The following is a 16,751-nucleotide window of genomic DNA, read 5'->3' on the forward strand; positions in this document are numbered from 1 at the left end:
AAGAGCTCTAAATAACATGTTGGAGGTCTACAAAGCTATAACTAAGGAAACTCCTTTCCTTACATTAAACATTAAAATCAGGACACTAAAAATACCCGTTAGACAAAGTATGAAACATCCCAAATCAGGCAGCAAAGGGACCAAGGGACCAGCCTCCAAATGTTTTAAAAGCACTCCAGCTCAGAATTTCTCTTTATCGGGGGATAATGAAATAAAAATGTCAGGATTTTTTATAACTCTCAGAAAACTCATAGTGTGCATCTTTACCGTTTATTTAGTTTAATAAAACGCTTTCCTCAAACTCTTTGTAAACATTTTATAACTCTCCTGTTGTTGCTGTCAAAGAATACTGCCAGAGAGGCAGAAAAAAAATAATGCATGACAAAGCATACAAAAACGTTCACGCTGCAGTTTGTCTCAAGCCATAAAAATAAGCGGCACCACGTTTTACTTTTTGAAAATGATCACTTTTAATTCCTACAGTAGTAAACACACGAACACAACCTGTGTGTGTGTGTGTTTGTGTGTGTGAAAGAGAGAGAGAGAGAGAAAGAAAAAGAGAGAGTGTGTGCCAAAGCAATCAAACAAAATCAGTAAAATCGTCAACTGTTGAGACGAGTCGTTTTCTCTGCCCGGACGCCTCGGAGTTTGATGCAGACGTGCTTTGCTGAAATGGTTTGTTCTGCTGAGCGTGTCCTTGGGTCAGTGAGATTCCAGGAGTAGAGCGGGACTGGATGTCTTCTTGAGCCTGGAATACAGCAGTGGGATGAAGCAGGTGGGTGTAAATTTAGACTAGTTAATCATTAGTGACAGAGAACAACTTCTTAACTCTTGGGTTTTTAAACTTACTCTGGTTCTGATCCTCTTTATGTGCCGTAAACGTGCCAGCCACTTGGAAGCATAAGCATCCGAGGGATTCGCTCTGTACTGATGAACCAAAGAAGCCATCTAGACAAATGAGATCTTGGGTTAGTTTAGAATTTGGATGTACTGAATGTAACAAACTTGAATGTTACATTATTTTTATGTGTGCACTTTAACATCCATTTATTGTAATGGGATTTTATTTGATGAACAGACAAATATTTTACTGTGGAAAAATTGCTGGAAAGTGTGGAATGCATATTTACTCATATGCATATTACTATATTTAAAAAAAACCCTGAATGTTGGAGCTGTAACTAATATACAGTCGCATGTTTGCATTATCACTGCTGCTTACCTTTATCACGGCTGCACTTTGAAAAAATTTTAATGTCTTGAGAGCTGTACTGAACGAAAGTTCTTTTTATATACACTCTGTGTGTACAAAATCACAATCAAATCTGTCTAAGTCTAAAAGTCTACTCAGTCCACTAATCTAATCTAAGGCCTTCAAGTTTTAGTAAAAAAAGTCCAAGTATTTTTAATATAATCCCAGTAAAAAATCCAAATGTTTTGTTGAAAGATGGCCGTGCCCTGTCCCTGCAGTAGGGGGCCTCTAAGCTCTAGTAGGAGGCTTGGAGGGGGCGTGGCCTTCCCTGTTACTGTGGAGTAACCTAAGCCTGCTCCATCACCGCCTACTTTAAAACTCCTTTAGCTTGCAACATCAGCAAAACTTTGTTTGTCCTCGCTTGTTTTAGTTGGTTTTATTGTGTATAATCTTCAATTACTTTGTTATACATTTAAAACTTTTAATGTATACATTGGAGTGATGTCAGCTTTCCGTCAGCTCTGGTTGTCATAGAGATCTTAATAAATAAAGATGGTATGGTACATTATGTAGGAGACACAACCTGAATGAGGAAGGTGTTTTGGTCACTTGAGCTTACAATGATAAAATGATGAACAACTAATGCTGCGGCACAGAATCCCTTTTCTGAAACATGGAGGATGGCTGCATCATGCTGTGGGGAAATGTTTCCCCAGCAGAGAAAATAAATCTGTAAGACTTTGTCATGATTAATTGAACCCAATACAGTAGGGTTAGCCTAATTCTGGAGGAAAAGCTGTTAGAGACGACAAAAGTTTCGAGATTGTGGCAGAGGTTCACCTACCAACAGGAAAACGACCCAAGACGTACAAGCAAAGCTACAATGGAATGGTTTAGAGTGCATGTGTTTCATAATGGCCTAGTCAAAGTTCAAAGCATAGTTGTGAATCTGTGGTGAGCTGACGGAGTTAAAGCTATTCAGCAAAGAAGAACAATTAGAAATGTCAGCGTCTATATGTGGAAAAGCTGGGGACAATCTGCTAAATGGTTCTAACAATATTTACTTAGTTTGGCTCAACACAAATGCGTGCCGCACGTTTCAGATTTTAAGTTCTACATCATTTCCCTTCTACTTCAAATTTGTGATATCAATTATGTTGTTTTATCTCAAAATGAATGCAAGGGAAATAAATTGACATTTGTGGCTGTAATATAAAACAAAAACTAAAATATTTTCCCAAGGCTTTATAGATATAAGGTTAAGACTCACATTTGCATGCAGAGCCATCTGTCGAACCAAGAGAGGAAGGTTGCGGTCTGAAACGATTTTCGCCACCGATGGGTCTACGAGGCCCTCAAGGTCTGAAAGACAGAATAAAATGAAGCGCAGGAAAAATGATGAAGAGTAGAAAGGATCGAAATAAACTCACCCTTTCGGCATTGGAGAGAGACGAGGTTGCAATTATAATCCAGCGGTTTTATAATGACTTCCACAAAATTAAACTGACCCTAAACAAGGAAAGAGACAAACTTTGTAATGAAAAAATAAAAACATATTTAAATGATTTCACTAGATACATTTACATATTTACCTTTATGGTGCCCAGTTTGTATTCTTCTCCAGAGTCATTATAGACAACCATGACAAAGTCGTTGCCAATATGGCGCTTCTTGTTACAGCAGCCTTTGTCACTCTCCCGATTTGGCATTAATGTGGCAATGTGGAATATAGCTGCAGACACATTTTCATTCAGTTGGAACAGCCTTCAACATTAACAAAACTGAGGTAGAGACGTGCGTGCACACACCCTGCATGATGTCGTCATGCCAACAGTAGGTGAACTCTCCATCATCCCCATACTGGTCCAGTCCTCCCAGGAAGATCTGGTCGGGGTCACAGTCCTTCAGGTGGATTAATTTGCCGAGTCCGGTGAGGAAGGCTGCGTAGCGATTAGAACCATATTCATTGGACAGGATGGCAACTTCATTGTTAACCTGAAGAGAAAGAGTGAAGAGGATAAAGGTCATTGCAAAGTGCTGTAGGAATATATATTTACCACCTCATAAATGCTTATTTTTGATTTTTTCCAAGCAGTCTTAAAAGTCCAACAAATTTCTATGTCAGACAAAGTCACCAGAATAAAGAAAAAGTGCAGCTTTTTAATATGATGACTCCATTTCTTTTAAGAACAGAACCTTTATAGCAATCTGAGCTAGGAAGAAATGCCTAAAAAAGCAACAAATCACATTTTAAGGAATTAAAAAAGATTAAAAGCAAATTCCCAGCACCAATTAATCCTACAAAGCCACAGTGAGATCTGTTATAAACAAATAGACTGCAAACACTATTCCTAGTCAAAGTATGAACCTAAATGAGCACAACTTTAAAGAACGTTTAAAGTTGGGGAACGTTCCCAGGAGCTCAATATATATAGGAATTATTCCAAAAGCTCGGCTGCGACTCATCCAGGAGGTCACAGAGGAACCTAGAACAACATTTAAAACACTGCTGCCCTCACTGAAGCTGAAACAGAGGAGGCTACCTGCTGCTTCTGTCTGATGTGCAGGGATGCAACTGACCAGTAAGACTATCCAATCAGTCTAGAGGACAGTTAAATGATCTGCTGACGGGAGCTCCTCTGGTTCAAGGCTAAATGTCCAACAACTGACTCCAAGGAAAAAATATTTCCAAATTATTCTGTAAAATATTCTGTAGATAAAAGCCACAAGAAAAAAAGCAGGATTTTTTTTTTTTTAAAATCCTGATATGTTTGGTAAAACTAATCCAGCACTTCACAGAAAGAACATTACACAGTCAAACATGCTGGTAGTGTGAATGTCTCTGGCTGCTTTGCTGCTGCAGGACCTGGATGACTTGATTTCATCAAAGCAACTATACAATCTGCTCTTCATCAAAAAACCTTGGAGTAAAACTAACCATACATTTGTGACGTTAAAGTTAAACTTGTGTTATGCAGCAGGACAATGATCCAAAGCTTAACAGTCCACCTCTGAACGGCTCAAAAAGTCACAATGATGGTTTTGGCATGGCTTAGTCAAAGTATGAACTTAAATTTAACTTGAATTTAAACAGAAAGTTAATGATTGAAAACCACCAATGCGTTTTAACTGAACCCAACTCTGCATAGAAGAGCGAATTCCTAAAGATCAATTCATAAAACCAAAGTCTGATTTCAACACGTATTTTCCACTGTCCTTCCAGCAGTCACTACTACTTTGTTAACTTACTGTTGAGTGTTAATATAACACTATTATCAATATGTGGCATAGCAATGTTTTCATTACCAGCAATCCAATTAAAGATCAGGTAGAATTGCATCGGATCAAAAAGCATTGATTCTAAATCTGGAGAATTGGAGCCGAATCAATGAATCAAAGCTAATTAGGATGGTTTCTTTCCCTTAACAAATAGAATGATAATTAAAAAAAACTGTTTATTTATTAGAGAAAAAAAGTGATTAATCTATACAGATGTGCTGCTCCAGTATTATTACAACAGGTTTGTTCTCACCTGACCGGCTCCTACAAACACCACTCCAATCTTATGGGTATCATAAGGAGGCATTTGGTCCAGAACCTTCACAGCCCGATCAATCACCTGCAGCAGAGGCCATGAGAAGTTAACAGCTTTCTGGGAAGGATGACATCAACATTAACCTGAGTGGTAAGCCTGAGGGAGGCAGTTTGAAAAGTCTGAGCTTTTATCAAATCTATTACATTAAATTCTAAATTGATGAATGGATGGTTAAAACATTTTATTTTTATAGGCCTTCAGCTATAACTGTGAATTTCTTAACTTGGTATCTTTTGTTCTATAGTTGTTAAATCTTGTTTAAGTTTTTTGTGTTGACACTAAAGTAAAATATACATTTATGAAGAATAATTGTTGAATTATTCTTAACGTTCAAACATAGAAAATAACTATACACGTAAAATGTGGACTAATAAAGAATAATGCTGTAACTGTTAATACCTTTTAATCCAAATCTTTTAACATGCTGAGTAATCAATTGTACAATGAAAAGCAGAATGGAACAGGAAAGTGAGAGACCGTTTTTTCCAAGGCCTCTATCCTTACCTGCGTTTTGGGCAACAAGAGCGGCTTATTTGCCTCATTCCCAAAGAAAGGAGAGTGATACAGCTGAAGGAAGACAAAGCTGAAAACAAAATGTTAGTTAAATGTACCCAAATGCAAATTTTATAACATTAAACAAATTAATCACAATTAAAAAAGTAAAAAACAAAAAACAAAAAAAACATTCAAGGAATATATAGAAAATGGCTCCACATCACATCTATGATTACAGGGATAAATGTAATATTTCAAAGGAATTGCTGGTTTGTTTTGTTTGGAGTAAACAGTAAGTTTTATCAGTATGGCTGCTAAAAATCTGGATTTGTTTTTACATTTAGAGAAAAGATTGCACCACTCCATATGAAGAATTGTTCTGCAGTTTGCTTTGTCTCCTTAGGGTTGCTTAATGTTTACCAGCCTCCTAAAGGGAAGATAATGACTTAAAAGGGTTAAAAAAAAAAAAAAAAAAAAAAAATTCTCCATCTAAACTGTGCTTTGAGACATAATGTAAAACCTGAGTGGACACACCTTGAGGAGAAAAAAAAAAAAAAAACTTTCATCTCCAACAAACATCTACATGAAGTTGAGATCTTTGGCTCCTCAATCTGTTCGGCTGTTCTGTGTGTCAGTAACAGTGAACTAAAGCCACGGTCCAGCCTAACTGATACCTACCTGGGACTAAGTCCAGAGATCTTCTCTGTGTTGCTGCGCCCAGTTCGGTTGTGGTAGGAGTCCCTCTCCGTCTTCCTCTCCCTCCTGGAGGATGGGGCTGACACAGAGATTGTGTGACCACGGGGTCTGTGGCCTCCACTGGGAGAGATCGGCCCAGGTGCTGCAGGAGCAGCTGGAAAAGCCAACTTCATGGCAACTCCTCCGGCCTGAGACAAGGAGCCTGAGCTTTCTGCGCCTTGGACCGAACCTCCTGGTGCATTAAAGTCCACCCCTGTGCTCCCTTCTGCTCTTTCCTTGTCTGAATAAGGCTGCTGTGCCTGAGCCTTGCCATCTGAGGGTGCTCTGGGCCGAGACATGTCCCCCTGAGCTTTCTCAGACTCCAGAGCTGCTTTGGTGAAGGCCTCTGGCAAGGTCTGTAGCTCCGGAGACGAGCTAGACTTGTTCAGTCCGTGGCCCTGTGACTGAGAGTGGCTCTGAAACGGAAGCTCGGGCCCTTGGCTTCCTGGGGTGGAAGGACCAACACCGGGCTGATCGATGGGAATCGCTCCTTCGCTCACTTCTTCCAGAGTGGACTTTTCATCATCCTGACTGGAGGTAGAGGACGACTGAAAGAAGAAAGTCAACAATATTAGATTTTTAGCGTAGTTTAGCAGAAAAACTGCTAAGATCAGATAAAAAAAACAAACAACATTATAGTATTGCAGTATGAAAGAACAGAATCATTAATTTCAAGAAAAATTAAGCACGGCTACCAGCTTGATCACACATTTTACTGATTAAACTGTCAGGCTTATAATGTATCGTTTCTTGTTTTTTTATATTCCTTTCAGTTCTTCTAAACAGCAACCTGCCTTTTAAATAGCTTTATCAAGAAATAATGAATTTTTTTTCTAAAATAAATAAATACGTAGAATCAGAATAAAAAATAAACAATAGTTATTCTCTCCAAAAAAGCCTACCTAACACCTACAAAAAAAACTAAATACATATTGCAATTTAAATAGATAATATGTTTTTATTCTTTAAATATTTAAGAATAAAATCTATTTTGGATTTTTTTTTTTTTTTTTTTTTTTTTATCTTTCCCCACATTGTTAACCATAATTTGTTCTAATATTTAAAAGACACCTCATGTGTCACAAAAAAAGAAATTTTGTAAATGGAAAGGGATTTCCCACTGAAAATGCTTATATATCTTCATAATACAATGTATCAATAAAGTTTGGTAAAAAAAAAAAAGAAAAGTGCTAAATCCATAAAAATATCTATATATTAACAATCAAAATAAAATATAAAAAAAAAACCTGAAGCAATTTTAAAAATGCACTCCCGTCTTCCTCCAGTATGAGTTTATGTGGCCGATTTCTCCCTGCAACTATTCAAAATGGGAGATATTACAGCACAGGTCATTACAGGGAGGAAACATGGGGTTGATCTTTTCAAATAAGGACATAATATAGAAAAGCATTTACTTTCTCAAACTTGGCCACAGATCAATTATTAAGAATCTAAAAGTAAAAGTTTTTCTTGCTCCTAAACACAGAGAGGAGGACCAGGTAAAAAAACAACAAAAAAAAACAGAGCGGTTTCTTGGGAGTCACCCAGTTTCCTAAATATTTATTTTAAGATACTTATTGTAAAGGCTGTGATATGCAACTTATTTCTGCTGAAATTTGCCTTTAGTTAATAGGCGAATGGCAAAGGAACAATAGTTGCACATATCTCAAAGTAATGACCTTTTACTTTTTTAAAGTTTTAAACAATTTTTGCTTAGCCTTAACTTATTTTTATAGTATAAAAGAAATGACCCAGATGCTCCATCATGTTTGAATGAGAGTGGGTGAAAATGGGTTGTTTCTGTTCTTTCCTTTAGTCATGAGTGCAGGTATATATCCATGTATCACATGTGAGTCAGCCTGCAAATGGAAAGTAAATCTGCACGCAGCAGCAGTTCAGGTCAGAAAAAGCTTAATTAGGCCCCAGGCTGCTACTTACCCTACTGAGCAAGGGAGCTTTCTCAGTAGACATGAAAATGGGCTCGGTGGGAACCGCCTCAAACTCTTCAACCTCCACCCACTCCAGTGGGGTGTGCTCTGCTGTGACCCCTGAGACTTCTTCCAGTACCACCACCGAGTCTGCCGCAGGACACATAAATCGTTACATGCGTTACAGATGGAGGCATGGAGAAAAAACTTGCATATTAGCGCTGAAATATGTCCGGTGTTAGTCACACAAATGTATACAGCTGTGCGAACCGAACAGTAAAGATTTCAGCAGCTGTCAGTATTTATTATAGACACACTAACATTGAATTAGTTTGAGAGGCAAATTATTCATTCGAACAGGAAACAATCAAATAAGTTTCCACATCAATCAACAAACAACAGCCATGAATGAGATCACAACCTACAATAAATAACAAAAAGCACAGAGCTCAGATCATTTCGGCAGCTTGTTTCGACTCATCGCGCGTTCATCATCTACTTTATTCTGGTTCAGACTCATGCGTCCTCAGGCACTTCTTTGCTTTACTGATGTCCCAGTGAAACAAAGCGGACCCTGATGAAGTCTGAGCTTTCCTGTTGACAGCAAACATTAAGGGGCACCCTGGGTGTATATTTCAGAAAGGTAAGAGTTAGAGAAGATATTGGGAAAAATAAATAAAGAGGGAGCTGCTCTTCTACTGATTGATCGTTCCCGAGCAGGCATCAGTTATAGATGGATCCTCCCTCCAGGGTTAGGAAAGAACATCCAAGGAAAGCAGGGATGAAGAGGTTCTCAACTTGTACAGTTTGACCATAAAACAGATGGTCTTTCACACAGCAGAGTTTTATCTAAAGTGTTTGCATGATAGAAAATTAAAAAGATGGTTCTTTAACTCATCCCCGGCCTATGATGAAAAGCACATATTAGGGATTGTAAAGCTGATCTTAAGCTTAAATTTCTAAGGTTTTAAGTGGTAACATTCACACTCCAAAGAACTGTGGATGAAGTTCCTGTCAGGGATTTTATAAACACATTCCTGCAGTGCAAACAGTTACAAAAGGATGTTTGTGTAATTTCTTGTGCTACGTTCACACCGGACAGGCTTTGGGCAGCAAAAAAAGTGTGCCTGCTGCTTGTACATCAAGGTCAGACGCAAGTATACAGCATCCTTGACACTCATGAAGCGCAGCCAGTAAAGTGTGTACATATGCATTTGATGCTTCTGCTGCTCCTGTGTTCAATGGCAGAGACCGCTTTTGCTATATTTGCTAAGAGGGTAAACGTTCATTTTATATATTTTTAAGTAAGAAAGTCCACCTCAAAACATGTGTTCAGTCAGTTAAGACTGCGATCCGACTTTAAGATATTATTTTGCTGTCAGAGCCGCTTAGATCCCCAGATACCGGTGGTGCGTTACTGTTCATCGTGGCTGTAGATGTTAGCATTTTTCAGGTATGTGGTACAAACTACAGGCACCAGAGTAATAAAAGAGAACATATTTTGCCAGCAATCATATTTTCCACATTTTAAGTTAATTTAGGCATTAAACTGTTCCAGTGGAGTGATCATAGCGCTCAGCATCAGCAATGTGTCTCTCTCCCTGCCAGCTCAAAGATCAGCTTCTCTGATTCAAAAGATTAATTTTTCCAACGCCAGCAGCTATTGTTTGTGAAGAGCATCATGGGGCTCAGATAACCAGAAGCTCATGAGGTGCTGCTTCAGCTGCTCAGATGCACTGTTTGAGATGCGCTGCAGGACCTTTTGCTTCGCCTTGATGTGCATCAACCATTGACTTTGCATGTAAAACGGCTGCTTCTGTTGTTTCAGTCATGTGTGGTGTGAAGGTAGCATTAGAGACACAAAGGTTATTGGCAATAAATCTTGTTCTCTTGGAAATCTAGTTTAATTCCCCCTTAATTTTGAACAATTTCTAAAGGAAACAAGTTCCCTGTTAAACCTATAATGAGGCTTTCAGTATGACATAGACACCAATGGAGAGGCTAAAGAGGAGTAAAATGGAGTAATACAGCATCCACAATTTAAATTTATTTTGGAGGGGTGGGTTAAAACCCAATAATCAGCTGCATAAAAGGTCTTATTACTGAGCTTGACTATAAAGGTTTTTGTACCAAATTCAAGGGAAATGCCATTCATCTCTGGTCTGCAATTTCTGTGTGTTTCACACACCAAAGTCTTTTTTTCCGATAAGTGCATGCTATATTTAGTTATTGATTACTTATGTAACAGGTTTGCACCGAGGGTAGAACTCTGCTCCAGTTTTGTTGTGCTTGAGCATGGCAGTGAAACAGCCATAAAGGTTCTTAATCCTACGGACTAAAACAGAAAAAGTGCTTTATTTGTTAGAAAACCTAAATAAATCAATAGGACATTAATAATCTATTCCTTCACTGTGTGTAAAAGTTAACTTGTTTTTTATATAAATATATATATGACCAAGTACATTAATTTAATATTTACATTTGTTGTCTATTTAGGATTCATGTAGCTCTTTAATAGGTTTGTTTTAGATGTATAATTACTAGATATCCAGATAGACTCTAAACTATCCCTGCATTGTTAGTGAAAGACCACTGTTTTGTACAAGTGAGAAGAAATATACTACCCCAGGACTTTTCTGGAAGGGAGGGGAGAGGTATGGGGGTGGGGGGGGGGCTCACACATGATGACGGTACCTGCCCAGGAAATGCTCCTGTGCAACCTGCCAGGGGCTGGAGGGGCTGGGGGGGCACTGGCCATACCCAGAGACCAGAGCGAGCCGCCCACTATAGTCAGGATGCAGAGGGGGGAGGGGAAATCAAGGGCACATGGAGCCACAAAACACACCACAGCCAATCACAAACCAGCATTTCCACCAGGGTGAAGAAAAATTTTAAAAATCGAGTCAAAAAAAAAAATCAAACAATAGGGAAAAAAGTATTTAAAAAAAGTGAATAAAGAGATATTTAAAGACAACTAACTGGAAAGAAATGGAAACTCAAATACAGAAAACAGGCAGACAGAAAGGGCTCGCTGTTGCTTTATATCTATAGTGCCTGGCAGGGAGGGCTTGTAGCCATTTCATTTTTTTCACATTTGGTCTGCAAACCTAAATTTCTTTGGAGGTCCAGTCTTCAGCTCACCAAGAGGAGGTCAGAGGAGACAAAAACAAAGTGCTTTTTGGCCAACTAAACGCTTTGAGAGGAGGGAAACTAAAACGTCATTGCTCACTAAAAACATCTTTGCTACTGTGAAACACGGTGGTGACAGCATCATGCTGTGGGGATGCTTTTTCTTCAACAGGGAGGTTGGCCCTTGAGATAAGTTGGTGGGGAAATGGATAAAGCTAAAAAAAATTAGGCTCAGCATGAATCCTGAGCTACAACTAAGCGGTTTCTCCTTGAAGTTGGGAATTGGCGTTCCAGAAGTGGAAACATTTGGCCAGCATAGGCAGTACAAATGACTCACAGGTCCCTTGTTTTATTTTTAATAATTTTCTTATCTTAAAAATGTGCATGTTTTTAACTGTAAATAAAAAAATAAAAAAAAACATAATTTTGTAATCAAATTGTTTATTTTGAGGATTTTGGCCGGCATACCAAATAGATTGTAATCCAGTAGTTTATGATAATAGGTTTGAGTTATATTTGCATAAGGAGAAGAGGAAAAACATTTGAGTCTGCAAACATGCAAAGCTGATGGAAAAAAGAGTCAACTAAAGATGGTTAAAAAAAGTCTGCATCTAATGCATGTCAGTTTTACTATTAAACCATTTTTCAACATATGCAGCATGTTGGCTGGTCTGATAATAGGTAGGAGGCTGCAATACTAAAAAAAAAAAGGAGGGAAAGTTCACGGCTATTAGAACGTTTTATCAGCACCAAATGTAATCGGGCACTAAAATCTGCTCCATTTCTGTAAATCTTTACTTTTTTATACTGTTACACACCTGTGTTGGAGCGCTGAAACAAGTTTGTCTTTCCGCCACCACTACTGTGTGTTTGAGTTAGAGGTTCAGACACAGATGTTGGCGCTGGAGCGGCTGTGCTGGCTGGAGCACTAGCTGTCTGAGTAGGAGGCTCCTTTACTCCCTCCATTGCCATCAGCACAGTGGAGAGCTCCTGCAGAGGCATGTTACCCAGCTCAGAGGAGAAAGGACTGGGTGGGTTCTCCAGACACATCAGCCAGCTGGTGTTACCTGAGGTGAAAGAGAGCCACAAAACACACCTGCAAATGTTGTATCACGCTATATCAGATGACAGAATGCTAAGATGGACCTAGTCCAGCGAGGTCATACCTGAAGGTCTCCGAATGAAGATTTCTGCCCAACCCTGAGTAAGCATTGGAACAAATTCAGCTAGGCTAGGGTTGTCTTTGAGGGGAGGGGGGGCAGACAGAGGGGCAGAGGTGGAGGAGGGAGGACCAACACCATCTAAGGTGGGGCCAGAGGAGGGAGAAGAAGAAGGAGCCAACTCTCCTTCTGAGGGAGAAACTAGAGGACTGAGACTCTGAATAGGACCAGCCCGCAGTGCATGACCACCTGGAAACAGGAATGGATTATTTTTAAAACACAGAGAGACCTCCTTCACACTGCGTCTGTGACAAAAACATCCTGAGATGTTCACACCTAAAGGTGAAGAAAAACACTCAAAACAAGACAAATGATTTAGAGAAGAGTAATAAAATAGCTACAACAGAACACAAACTGTAAGAAGAGAAAGACCTCACTGAAAACGCATTTCTATAAAGTAAGGAATAGGTTACTGGTGTTACTGTTATTGATTTTATTCAAACATCAATAAGAGACAGAAATAAATTAGATATCCAGCAGTGAGAGAGAAAGCTACCTGATTTCAGGGGCTGCAGATAATAAGTAGAACTGCGTAAATTCTTACCTGATCTAGAGCGGACCCGGGTCCGAGCGGTCCTATTCTGTTGCTGACTGGACTGCGACTCCAGTTTGGCCGGAGCCTCTTTGGTCATTCGGGTGTGAAGTGACGGATCTGACCTGCAAACCCAGCAGATTTCAGGACTCCTTGCACACATAGAAAACCACTCAAACCAAACAGCAATTTGCTTAAACCTTTTGGTTTTGAATTGTAATAAAAATAAAAGCATTAAGGCGTGTAATAAATAAAAGTGGATTGTGTCAGGTATGATTTCTTTAAAATGTTAAACATGTCTCTATTTACTAAAAATGATGAGTCAGAAAAGGAAAGAAAAAAACTTCATAAATGTCTAGTTTGTGGCTCTAAAAATTTTACCTCGTCATTTCTCCTCCTCCTCCTCCTCCTCCTCCCAGACGCTCAGACATATCCAGGCCCAGCAAGGCTTGTGTTCTGACCCCCCCACTGGTTGTGATGGTGATAAGCTTGTTGCCCACCAACCAGGTCATGCTGCGACCTCCGGCTAATAGAAATTCTGCAATAGGAGACCTAAAAAGACAACAAGAAGCCAGGTGATCAATATTTCCTTAACACATTGTTACAGCTTGAGATCTAATAAATAGTTAATTGCGATAAAAATCAGCTGATGACCAAACTGACGATTTCCAACCTGATCAACCAGGACAGGCGAGCAGTCGGTCAAACAATATAGAAATCTGGTTGTTTTCTCACCACAGAGCTAGATAAGATACTAGGATACAGTACTGAGTAAAACTTTTTACTGAGAGGAAGTTTTTACTGAGGGAAGCATAAATCGGAAATCTTTGTTACCGTTAGAAAACCACAATGACATTTTGTTTTGACTAGGCAGATTAGACTTTAAAAAGACCATTTATATCTGAATAAAGTATTCAAAAACAGTTTGTTAAAACGTTTGAGCTCTGACATAATTTCAAATTAAAAATGTTGACTCTTCATTCAGGAATCTACTTTTCAGTAATTTTTGTTTTATCTTTTTGAGATACTATTAGAAAGAAAGGCTATAAATTAAGTAAGAACAGAAAATAAGAAAATATTTAAGTGAGAGTACTAAATCAAGAATGAAGCTTCTTTTTTTTTATTAAAGAAAAAACTAATATAAAAGCAACTTCTCTCTCACATATAGTGACGTTAATACTGACTTGATATTAAAATTCTAATATATCACCAGAGAAAAAGGGTTTTTAATGCTGTTTTGTCATCTTGCAAAAATAAAAACCAACTAAAATTTGTAATCCTTTGTCAAATCAGCTTAAACGTGAGTTCTGCGTCTCTAATAGAAACAGAGTGACCCTTACTGACCTCTTAGGCAGAGCAGAGAAGTTTGAAAACACATATCGTGCCATCATGTCAAGACAAGTCTCCGTGAGCTCCAGGTGGACTGTCTTAAGCCCCTCGTCGGCCTGAGTCACTGCATTTTCATCAGCAGAGCCCAGGCTGCAGGTTGTGGTTGAAGTGTGCATCCTATGAGGGGCAAAGAACGAGATATTGGAGCAAAGAGGACAAAGAGAAAGGCATGCAGTCCAAAGGCATGCATGGGCAGAGACAACAGGATTGGAAATAAAAATATGCAGAGAAAACAAACCAGGGATTTAGGTTCTATCTAAATCATGTGCAAACCAAGCATTTACATGCATGCATCCAAGCAAAATAATACTGACAGAGACTTTTTCAAGCACACAAAACATAGACAAAGGCTGGGACATGGTCTGAGTGAGGTTTGATGGTGCAATTATTTCTTCTTATTGAATGGAAAGAAATTTTTCCTATGAGGTCTTTTCTAATGAAAGTGGCTAATTGAAGACATATATTTCTGGTTAAAGAACAATGGAGTGAAGACCGGTAACTCGCCATCTGCAGAGAGAGCAGCACTTACATACATAGAAGATTCTGCTCTCTCAGTCAGATCTAGACAAAAACAGGATGGGAGCTGAAAGCTTTATTAGACGCTCATAATGAGCCCTTCACAGCCGCGCTCACGGCCCCCTGAGATGTCTGTTCTTGACAGGATGGATTATTTAAGGCTGCAGAATGTTGCAGTCCAAATCATTAAGATGGAGAGAGAAAAAAAGTGAAGGGAGGAACAGAAAATGAACTGAATAAATTGATCAAATCATAGTGTCATATGAGCTCATTTGCTTTCTGTTTATCTTTTTTTTTGTTTGTTTGACAAACATGCTTGGATTAAATAAATTAACTAATTAAAAAGCCTTATATTTCACATAAAGAGTTCATTTGTTCTCCGAGTGTTTTCTCCTTTTAGATGTTAAATAAAGTTCCTCAATCAGACCAAGCCCTAATAATCACTTCTAATGAGACCCCCTCACACACACACACTTACCTGTCTTCATTTGTACATAAATACTTTATTTAAATCTCCAGTGAACACAAACTCCATTGAAATATGACCATGAACAAATTTATATCCTTTTAATTAAACTCAGGTCGAACTGATAAAAATCAAACATGGTCATATTGGAGTTAATGTCCTCTTGGATACAAAGGTTTGAATCTGACAACATTAAACAAACCTTTAAAAATTTGAAAGGAAAAAAAAAATAAATATGCAGCCATTCACCAAATGATGCTGGTGAAGAAGATCTACACTGCAGTCTTCTATTAATAAATCCTTATTAGTGTAACCAAGAGCAACTGGACACATTGTTGTTTTGCTGCCATCTGTTGAGAAACTGAGGCATATTACGACATAAAAAGTTTTTATTCCCACTAGCTTTTGTCACATTTTGCCACAACCACAAACGGCAACATAATTGATGGGATATTATATGATGGACCAACATTGATTGTTGCTTCATTGTAAAAAACAAAAAAACAAACAAACAAAAAAAAAAAACATTTAAACAAAGAAAAAAGGAAAATCAGGCATGACACCACTAAATTAAATTCTGTAATACAAAGTGGTTTTAGAGAACCTAATCTAAAACCTGAAACTAGGGCAGAGATTAATTCTGCTGTTGCTAACATACATTTTTTCAGCTAATTTTTACTTGTTAAGATGGATGGGGGGAAAAAGTGAAATAATTTAGCTGTTTTTCTTCCACTACAAAGTTGTTGATGTTTGTCTATCACATAAAATCCACATCACATCGATGTTTGTGGTTGTACAGGGACTTTTCTCCTAGCTGCACTGTAACCACATTGAACTGCAGTGTTTGATCTCCTTTTTTCAGCCACACGAGTAAAAATGAGGCAAACAAGCAAGGTAGACAAAATGTCTGAAGACGTGTGTGTGTTTGTGGTGATGGAGAGCTTTCTGATTAAAACCTCAGCTCAGCCCAAGCTAACTCCCATCTTCCCAGACTAATAGATTGCCATGGTCATAGCAGCATAGTGGATGTTCCATTGAAGCCAAACAAAAACAAAAATATGTCAAGCAGGCAGACATAGCTGTTGTGTTGCTGTTGTGGCCAACAATGGAGGAGAAAGCAGAAATTGAAAAAAAGCCAAAGCTGGGGTCACAGTTGCTGTCGAAGAGAAAATAAATGTAGCAGCACTCTGAACACGCACCAGTCTCTCTCTGCATTCATTTGCTGAGGCCAATCAAAACCAGTCAGCATTTCGCCAAGCAAACATGTAACATTTGAATCAGAAAGTACCAGAAAAATTATAAAACAATAAAGCAAAATTTGTGTTAGAGCAAAGTAAATAAAAATAAAAAAAAAACATTCAAGTGGATCAAGATGTTTTCCAACTGGCTTTAACAAACACTGCATGCAAAAGCAAATGACATTGACAAAACCCAAAACAGCACACACAAAAAGACAGCCAAAATTAAACCAAAAAGGCCATCACACACCTTCCTCCAGCATGCACCACCTGTTTTAGGAGTCCCTATTACAACAACCCTCCCCTACAACTGCTC

General features: G+C 38.5%; 1 protein-coding gene across 3 annotated transcripts in view; it reads right to left on the reverse strand.

The window, feature by feature from the left end:
- Nucleotides 1-457: 457 nt before the first annotated feature.
- tsc2 (tuberous sclerosis 2) overlaps nt 458-16,751 on the reverse strand; it is a 41,877-nt gene continuing 25,583 nt past the window's right edge. For 2 of the 3 annotated variants that reach the window (XM_015396361.1, XM_015396360.1), the window contains exons 27-41: nt 14,171-14,332; nt 13,208-13,378; nt 12,839-12,951; nt 12,241-12,483; nt 11,893-12,141; nt 7,956-8,095; nt 5,961-6,565; nt 5,292-5,370; nt 4,725-4,811; nt 3,001-3,187; nt 2,785-2,924; nt 2,623-2,701; nt 2,463-2,554; nt 850-948; nt 458-748 (exon numbers count right to left, since the gene is read on the reverse strand). In XM_015396361.1, the coding sequence (XP_015251847.1) occupies nt 581-748; nt 850-948; nt 2,463-2,554; nt 2,623-2,701; nt 2,785-2,924; nt 3,001-3,187; nt 4,725-4,811; nt 5,292-5,370; nt 5,961-6,565; nt 7,956-8,095; nt 11,893-12,141; nt 12,241-12,483; nt 12,839-12,951; nt 13,208-13,378; nt 14,171-14,332 (2,614 nt within the window). In that variant the 3' untranslated portion in view covers nt 458-580. The remainder of the gene's footprint in view (nt 749-849; nt 949-2,462; nt 2,555-2,622; nt 2,702-2,784; nt 2,925-3,000; nt 3,188-4,724; nt 4,812-5,291; nt 5,371-5,960; nt 6,566-7,955; nt 8,096-11,892; nt 12,142-12,240; nt 12,484-12,838; nt 12,952-13,207; nt 13,379-14,170; nt 14,333-16,751) is intronic. The other variant, XM_015396362.1, reaches the window with a different exon arrangement.

Source organism: Cyprinodon variegatus, unplaced genomic scaffold (genome assembly GCF_000732505.1).
Source record: "Cyprinodon variegatus isolate N-32 unplaced genomic scaffold, C_variegatus-1.0 Scaffold792, whole genome shotgun sequence".
NCBI lineage: Eukaryota > Metazoa > Chordata > Actinopteri > Cyprinodontiformes > Cyprinodontidae > Cyprinodon > Cyprinodon variegatus.